Below are 9,838 nucleotides of genomic sequence, written 5' to 3'. Positions count from 1 at the left end.
ATCCTTTATACAAACATAAAGATTCCGCTCAAATTTATTTCTTGTTATTGATCTCGTCTTTCGACAATGATCATTATTGACGATGCGTCTTCTGGATTCACTCTGCTGATGTTGCAACTGAGCTTGTGAGCCGGCCAGTCTCTTTGTTGGCAATATACAGAGCAATAGCAAGCATTGTGACATGCCATACAAGTCGCCGTTGATTCTCGATTACAATTGATGCACTGAAATTAGCAAATATTAGTTAATATAAAATTAAATTGTTTTTATACCAACACATACATTTTTTATAGGTAAACCATCCACTTGCAATAGGCCAACATTTGTCGTTTCATTAACGGGCGCTGCTGTTTCAGTTTGCTGCTGCTTACTCAAAGCTTTGTTTGTTATTGAATGTTTTGCTTCGTTCAAAAACTTCTGAAAACCATCATACGACTTCTTCATGTTCACACTGTATTCCTCAATTTGTTTGAGCCAGGTAGTAGGTTCTGGGGATGGGTCGACAACTCCTGGAAACAATAAAAATATCGAATTTTAATATAAAAATTGTTTATAATAGCCGCTATTTTGAACAAGCTTTTTTTTAAAACAAGTTTCTTGACGAAATTTTATGTAAATGATAATTATTAAAAAACAAATTTAATTTATTATCCACTGTAAAAATAAATACGTTTGATTAAAAATGTTTGGTTCATCACTTGAACCACTTCTCTATTTAAAATTGGAGGGATTAACTCATATCATTAATCATAAAAAGTCCAGTTCCACTTAAGATAAAGCTTTTCTTTGTTGAAATAAAACACTGTAGGCAGCCTCTTAACAGATTAATGTACACGCCATAAATCAAAAGGGATTAAATATCCACTGCCTTGAGAAGAGAAAGTCGGTACATTCGGGTTTATTCTCAAAACGACCGTTCGTAATATGTTATCGGCCAACGGCAATGTATTTAAAAAAAAACTTCACCACCCTACTATAATTGTTCGTCCCACTGAAAATGAGAGGTCAATTTGCGCAGTTACGTTAAAGGCATTTAAACGACACTTAAGGAAATAGCAACTCGTTTGTACAAAAGGCCTAACCCACAAGAGGATAATACTGGCAAATTGTATACCGCGGCACAATAGTGCCCCCGCGAGAGATTCCAGGTGTGCTGATATGAATAATACCTGATTTAATTTTAATTTAAATAAATAATTTTATGTTAATTTTAACCGATTTTTAGTGAAGAAATAATATTTTAAACATTGACAAATTTTTGTCGAGACCTCAGAAAAATCAGAAAATCATAGCAAAGAAAATGAACACCTGAATAAAAAGTCCACCTCATCAAAACGAAAATTACATCCAATATGGTTTTATATCATCTGGAAAAGATAACTAGGTTCCTTTTTATATGATTTGTTTAAGTTTCTCAGTAAATTTTAACGGCATTTAATAACAAATCACTCGCAACGTAAGGACAAACGTGTGGTCCAATCGTTTGGTCTGTCCCGTTTTGACAGTCAATCGGACTGTCAAAACGGGATATTCCTGAACGCTTTAAGACGGCGTTTGCAAACGCATACAACAGCCGAAACAGGCGTCAACATACCCCCCACTATGAAACATTAGTTTCATAATGACGGGCACGTCAACGGTCCTTACAAGTGTTTGCCCTCACATTACATGACTAAATCATAAAATTTAATAAAAGCAAGAAATATGGTACACATTTAAATTATCAACCAATGAAACATAAAACATAAAATATCTTGCACTGTACACACTTTCACACTTTTGTTTGTGCCACTATTTGTTTCAATTGCCACTTCACGAATTAGTTCATCGGAATTTGCATGAATCGTCTCGACGGGACTGATCATCTGTAACAAGGATACAGGGCATCTTCCTTGACAACGCCTACAGCGGGTCTGTGACTCCGGCTGCAGCCGTATTCTCCATCCTTGTAGCTCTAACGGGTGCTCGGTAGACCACCAGGTCCAGAACTCCTGCACCAGATCTTGCATCTGATGGTACAGCTGCGTCCCCCTGTAGGCTGAAGTGTCTTGCCGTGGAAGAGCTGTTAAGGTGTGCCGATCAGGAGGAGTCCAAGGATCAGGTATTTGAGTAGCCGCTTGATAACTGGGCGACTCTGGGTAGTGACGTCTTTTGAATCTTAGCCTCCTGGCATGAAACCGATGCTCAAATAATGGTACCGAGTTGCTTACACCAGAAGAAACCAACAATTCGTACCATTTGAACATTTGTTGCAGCTTTGAGATGACCGACTCACCATGAGCCGTCGCTCTGTGGTTTAAAATGCAAATTCGTTTGCATTGTCGGGACACAAATGAGATCTCTTCAGTGGCAATATGACGACAAAACGCCCTGAAGTCTCTTTGGCTGCTTTCTTGAATGAATGGCTCACAATCTTCGTTCGAATGATGTACTTGAGGTTGTATTTCCTCAAGCTGAATGACAATTTTGTGAGAAAGTGAACAATCTTTTTCGATTGTCCGCACATGATTTATAACAGTACCGGTCTGCCTATGCGGTACCGGTATCGACTTGAACATATGCGACGATGCAGAGGAGCTCGAATGATGTACTTGAGGTTGTATTTCCTCAAATTGACTGACATTATTGTAAGAAGGAAAAAAATCTTCTTCGATTGCCTGCACATAATTTGTAACAGTACCGACTTGAATGAATGTGACGGTGCAGGGGTGCAATTTTGTAATGTTTGAACTCGTAGAGTGAGGAACAAAACGAGCTGTCTGAGCGTAGGCAGAATAGATTCTGTTTGCCGACTCTCCCATGCCTGTTTGGACAGATTATCGAGACGCAAAACCACCATAGACACCACCGTAGAATCCTCGATGTCTTGCCCTAAGTTTTTTAAAGCAGCAAAGTTCGTCTCAACTGTTTCCACCAATTCAAATAGCGACTGTGATATCGCTATCTGAATTGGTTTCAGATACAGAAGAGCAGCCAGATGTTTAAGAACAGTTTGCTTAGTCAAAACGGTCTAGAAGTCTTTCCCATGCCGAATTGTAGTTTTCGGAACTAAACTAAAAAAGTTCTACGACCCTGGCTGCGCTACCTAAAAGTGCATTTTTTAGGTAATAAAATTTGTGAATTTCACTTAGTTTCGGGTTGTTGTGTATTAAGTGAGAAAAAGTGTCGCGGAAGGCCACCCACTTAGTTCGGGAGCCATTGAAACTTGGAATGACAACCACTGGTTGTGTTAACCTGTAATGGTTAAAAATTGGATCCCGTTGCACTTCTGGCTGACTTTTCAGCGCCAGTTTTGCCGAGTTGAGAATATCGTAATAGCTATCCCCAAAATCATCATTTGTTCATCGTAACCCTCGGCATTTATCACCCTAATTTGTTGCTGGACAGCGAGGAATCTGTCCAGCAGTGTGCTGAAACTTTGAAATTTATCCCTTATCCTTTGGATATTGATGGGATCAACGGTTAACAGTTTGCCAAACCTTGTTAACTCACTTTTGAGGCACGCCCTGTGGTCGTTGACAAAATGAATACAAATTATTTATATTAATCAAAATGTAAGCAAACTATTTAATGGAGAAGAAGTTGGATTAGGATGATCAACACTAACCTTTCTCTCCTGCTGGATGCGACTGCTTCCCGGGACTCAGCGTCCTGGTGGTGTTCCAGGTGATTTGACGGCAGTTTCCAGGGGCGCGCATTCACTGGCGCTCCACTGCGTCAGTTTTGGGGACCAGCTGACTTGTGCTACGAGCGACTTGACGCTCCCAAATTGCAATTCTTTCTCTCCTGCTGAATGCGACTGCTTACATGAGCTTGAAACTCTGATGGAGCTCCAAGCGGTCTGACGGTAGCTTCCTGGGGCGCGCATTCACTGGCGCTTCACTGCCCCAGATCTGGGTACCAGCTCCTGGACCCATTGGCTCGTTCTACGAGCGACTTGACGCTCCCAAATTGCGATTCTGTGAACTCGCAAAATGACGGCCATTTTTGATTTAAAAAATACCGTTAAACACTACTGGCAAACAGCGTGTTTTCTAGGACTGTCTCGACTGAGGTACCAGTAACCTGACGGCTGTAGCGCTGCTTGGCTCCGCGTCTCAAAAGTGGACGTCTTTGGGATTACGACGTTGTTTTTAGATTCAGACCTTTACGACGTGTAAACCTCGTCACACGAATCCGGTTAGAAGGACCAATATGTTGCGTGTAGATACGCGTGCTGGTTAGATCTTAGGTCTGAATCCAAAACATGTGTGATTGTATGTAAACTTTATTTGAGTTCGGTGTGGTACGATCGTTTCGTAACAACAATCGGAGCCGACTGACTCAAAACGGGACGTAAGAAATAAATGATGCAACAGACCATGAGCCTATTCAGTGTAAAACCACTATTGTGATTACCCCTTTCAAGGCATGAACATATTTCTTTGGTCGAATATACAGGCGATACAATTGGTCAACCGATCTCTGCATTTTAATTAAATTAGTCAATAGATTCATTTTATTTTTTTAGAAAGTAAAAACAATAAATATGATCTCTAGTTTTTGAAAAAAATTAAGGCCAAATTGTAAGGATTAAAAAAGTATAGACACATAGATCGCTTACCTTCTTCCGGTTGGACTGGATCGATCGCTTGCACCAACAGTGGAAAATCATTAGGGTTGTAATTGAGAGGATCCAAGTCGTTTTCTTCACAGCTGCCATTGCGTTGAACTTTTACTTCCCTCTTTGCCTCGTCCTTTCGCCGCCTCTTATGAGGAACAAACAGTCGTACCGGACCCGTCGCTATAAACAATACAATAAAAATTAAGCATCAATAAAAGTGGTATCGACAACAACCGCAGTAAAATCGTAACTGAAATCGCACAAGAAATAACAAATGCAATTTAGTATCCACCAGTTGACATGTGATACTTCAGGTTAGCAAAAATTCAGAAAACAAAACCATACTGGAGCAAGTAGGTTCAATCCAAACTAAAACGCCGCCACTGTGATATTGTGCGTCACTTACTATCATTTTCAGAGTGAATACCCTAAAAATCAATACCTGCATCATCATTGCAGCATGTACCGCATGTGCAACTTGTAGCGTGAGGGGTCAGAATCCCATCGTCAATCAGAGTTTGTATACTCTGTCCGCCAAAGCGAATAGATCTCTTCCAATCTTTGCTGCATGCTCTACCACAAGCGGCTTCAAACTCACTGGGTGTATACCTAGGAAATAATTACTCAAAATTAATATACAGATAACATCGGAAAAAAAACGGAAAACACGGCTCTGGCCGACTCGACACTGGGACATCCCGGAACTGCAGTGCCGCCGGCTACTATGAGAAGCCCTAGACCCAATGCACATCATAAAGCTAGCACACGAATATAAATAAGAATAATATCATCAATACAATTAGACTACTTAAACTCACTTCTAGTCATAGCTAGATTCTGTTTTTCGGAGCACTCAATACTCGATCCACATTGACGCTCCTGCTACACAGACCCACTTGTATCAGATGATTCCTGTAAACGCAGACGTTCTAGACATTGAATTGTTGCAATCTAAGATATGACATGAACTGAAGGACCAATTCAAACCGACGAAGTCATACAGACGGGTGACACCAAATCGTCCAACTATAAACCGAAAAGTCTCCTCTCCGTAGTGGGGAAGTTTTTGTCTTAAAAAATCTACTCCGAACTACATGGACAAAAAAATATTATCTCGGGTATTCAGCACAGCTTTCGCTATAAACTAAAAAAAAGCAAACATGCCTTAGACAACACAACATTGAAAAGCTGGGAGCGACGACAGTGATGCAGCTCGTCTATATCCTGAATATCTAGATTATCTTTCTCGGTGAGTACTAAATGTTGACGAAACTGGACTTTTATAAAACAAACGCCTAATAGAACATTTATATAAAAAAAAGAGTATCAAAAGAGCAAATAACATTCTCGGTGTCAATGCAGCTGGAAATTTTTATTTAAAATTCATATTGATCCATTTTTACGAAAATTGAAGATCGGTTTACCAAAGTCATTTTTGAAGATTTGTTCAAAAATAAATTTATTCTTGAAATAGAAAAATATATATCGACAAAAAATTAGAATTGAGTATCTTCCTAAAAATATATTTTCCTTCCTCGATTTATCCAAAGGATCAGAGAGTAATTTTAATATTCAAAGCATATAACAACCACTCTCAATTATCAACCGAGTTCCGTTCATATGAATAGGTCTGAAAGCAGAGTTTAATTTTTATTTATTCTGAATAATAAAACATTAATTTAATCACTTTATTTAAATTTGCATCTCTTATATATTACAGACCATTAAAAAATACAATCAATCAACACAAAAATTAAATTTCATTAATAAAAAAAACGAATCTTTCAAAGTTCAACATTCGAATCTAATTCTAATAAAACCGTATACACTTCCGAGAACATGCCAGCTAATCCCTTGAGCTAATGGTGAACGTCTTTTGTACTTCTTCATTCTTTCCACTTCTTCTTCCTCCAAGTCCTTCCAAGCACTTCGTTAATTTTATCAAATCTTCGTTAGTCAGCTCTCTCTCTCTCTCGAAATATTCCATATCAGCTCTCTCTCTGGAAGGATTTCCCGTTGTAAATCAGAGTGGTCGATAAACAGCTAGTAAACAAGGAGTAGCTGCATTTAAGAAGTTATTTTCTTCTACAATATGATGATATTGATAGAAATATGTTCAAATTAAAATTTAAATATTTACACATATATGCATATACATACGTAGTCAAAAATATAATGATTGACAATTAAAACAGGTGTCCTTCTCTTCTTAATGTATCCGCATCTTTTGGAAAAGTGTAAAATATGACACTATCAGCAAATTTTTGTGAAAATATTTAAAAATTAAAAAAACCGCTCTCTTGACATTCTTTTATTAAAAAAATGTTCTGTAATATAGTAATTAGTTGACTATATAACTGTCTATTCCTCCTGAAATGTGAAATGGATATATTATGTAATTCTTAGTTTTTTTAGTACTGCATTAAAAAAAATTGGCTTTATGATAATAGCAAAGGATAAGAGAAAGTTTGGAAAATGTTATATGAATTGAAATAAAATAACATAAATAAATGGAATTAAATTAAAAAATAATGCAATGGGTAAAATGTATTATGCAGTTTAATCATTTTAATATGAATAATATGTACTAATATAATATGTACTTATATGTATTTATAATTGTTGTAAAATTTGTTAAATGCGTGCACGACTGTGTATCGAAATTTACGGGATGATTATTTATAATTTCATCGCCTTATTGAACGAACAATTCGCAACGTAGTGCAAAAATTTAAAGAGACTGAAAGCATTGTATATAGTGTAAGATTTGTGTATCATTGTGGCGCCTGTTTAGCTGAGAACATTACTGCTGTAAGTGGAAATGCGGCCGAAGACCCGAAATTGCCGATTCGTCGGCGTTCGCGGCTTTTCTTATGGCTCTTTTTGGCGCATATTTGCATCTGGACTTACAATTTCACCCGTATAAAATTCAGTTAACACAAGAACTGAAGCCCAGAGACCATGGACAGCGAAGAATTTACGCAGATTGGGTGTTAACTGAAGCAGGAAATTGATGCTGCTTTTTCAAAGAAAATCTTCTCTGATGAGGCACGTTTCCACCTTTCTGGTTATGTTAATAGGCAAAATTGTCACATATGGAGCGGGAAAGATCTTCATGTGATTCACGAGAGATCATTACATGAACAAAAAGTGACTGACGCGTATTGTGGTCAGGCAGCGTCATTGGGCCTTACTTTTTTGAAAACAATGAAGGTCGGACTGTAACAGTCAATGGTGAACGCTATAGGTGCATGAAAACTGATTATTTTTTGCTCGAAATCGAAGATGTTGATATGAAAGACGTGTAGTTCCAACAAGATGGTGCAACTTGCCACACATTGGGTGCAACGTTGGATGTTTTGCATGAAAAGTTCCTAAGTCGCATTATTTCACTTTTTGTCGCCAAGATCATGCGATATAACCCAATTGGATTTTTTTATGGGGTTCATTAAGAGTCGTGTCTACATCGAGAAACCCAAAACGTTGGAGCACATAAAAACCAGTTAGTCGAGATACTGACGAAATGTACGAAAAAGTAATCGAAAGAAACAGATGCGACCATTTAATTGATATTATTTTTCATAATTAACGAAATACATCAAATGTTCGATAAATAAAAAAATCCTAAGATATCCTTAAAAAGTAAAATTAGAATTATTTTCTCAGCAACTTAATTTTTATATGGAACTGATTTCTTTCATAAACCGAGGGTTATTTGTACTGTGTATATAAATATTAATATTTTACACTATCTAGCAGTCAAAATGCAAGCGTATACCAGTCTTCGGCCATTTTGATGCAGCGTCCGCGGCCACCTGAGCCCAACCTCGCTTTATGCAGCTCGGCCGATGTGTTCTTGCATCGGACGGGCAGCACTGACATGCCGGCCGCCTCCGACCAGGACGCGTTAGACATAGCCGCATGCTGCTGCTCCGATGACGCTTGCTGGATGACGATGTGAGTTGCTTTCATGTCTCCGTCGGTCATCACGGGCACCGATCCGCTCGTTATAAATCCGCTGTCCACGCATAGCAGCGGCTTCAGCTGCTGAAGCTGCTCCGGTGTAATGAACGTGGCCAACGCACCCACTGGCAGTGACAGCATGCCCCTCGTCTGATCGTCAGACAGCTGCTGCGTCACCGTCAGCGCGAGCTGTTGCCCCGAAGACATATCCGGCAACTTCATCATCGCGTCGCCGCCCTCCATCTTTCGGATGACAGATACACACGTTCGCGAGCCGAATTGAGTTTTCGAACGCAATGTACGCTCACAAAGCTTCTTAACTAGAAATGCTTACAAAAACTGAAAATAGACAGTGTCATAAATATTTCATTTAACTTCTACGCTTAAATTCATTAACCTGTTGTAGAGAGCCTATTTATATTTATATATTTTTATTTAGATTTTGTTATGGCCAAAACTTGTCAGCACCTAGTAGCACAAAGGTACTGAAACTCTCGACAAAAATACCCTAGTCTGCTGATGCACGCACCGTATACTTATTATCTATGCAAACTTATATACTTCAATAAAAACACTACTGCAGCTGCTCAATATGTGTCTAATTGTCTCCCGTCGCCATTCTGTGTTTTAATTATAATATTTTAAATTACTCTGTTATGTTTGCGAGAAAAAAGGGATTATTAAAAAATACAGTTTAATATTTAATTTATTTAAAATTATATTTGTTTTTTTATTTTATATTGTGGGGACCATCAAATAAATTATTACACGCAAATTAACAAAATTATATTGACCGCTTATATTGGGTTCAATGCCCTTATAATTAATATTTAAAATAAATTTGCATAGCAACGGATAATTTATTATACGTAAATTACCTAAATTATAATGACCACTGAATATCAGGTTAAATGTCCTAATAATCATAAAATTAATTTAATTATTGCGACCAGAGCTTTTCTTTAAAATGGTGCCGGAACTCACTTATTGTCAATATTTACCAAAGAAAATGATATTAAAATATAAAATATTAAAATATCATTTACATGAAATTTAAAACAGCTTTTCCTATGTCACGAAGCGCATAAAAAATAAACAAAATTCATCATATATTTTCTCAACTTTAGATATGTCAGATCTAAAGTTAAACGAACAATACAAATCTGTAACTAAAAACTAAATGCAAAACCTCATATATTTGAATAAAAGTTTATAGTGATTTCAAAAGCTTTATTCAATTCTCAACTGACAAAACGTCTCAATTAATTTTTT

At 37.6% G+C, this 9,838-nt stretch overlaps 1 protein-coding gene across 1 annotated transcript; it reads right to left on the bottom strand.

Annotated features, from left to right (window-relative positions):
* Positions 1–33: 33 nt before the first annotated feature.
* Positions 34–8,831, bottom strand: LOC148234388 (deformed epidermal autoregulatory factor 1-like). The gene is made up of 5 exons (XM_088187984.1): positions 8,382–8,831; positions 5,046–5,212; positions 4,604–4,783; positions 283–509; positions 34–224 (listed from the first exon to the last, which is right to left on the bottom strand). Exons 1-5 carry the CDS (start codon positions 8,807–8,809, stop codon positions 45–47), a joined length of 1,182 nt encoding a protein of 393 aa, XP_088044110.1. The 5' UTR covers positions 8,810–8,831; the 3' UTR covers positions 34–44.
* Positions 8,832–9,838: the final 1,007 nt, after the last annotated feature.

The sequence above is a fragment of the Plectrocnemia conspersa genome, unplaced genomic scaffold (assembly GCF_051122295.1).
Source record: "Plectrocnemia conspersa isolate PC_06_02 unplaced genomic scaffold, ASM5112229v1 ptg000006l, whole genome shotgun sequence".
NCBI lineage: Eukaryota > Metazoa > Arthropoda > Insecta > Trichoptera > Polycentropodidae > Plectrocnemia > Plectrocnemia conspersa.
The sequence above is the reverse complement of the archived record's forward strand: the minus strand, read 5'-3'. Positions and strand labels throughout refer to the sequence as shown.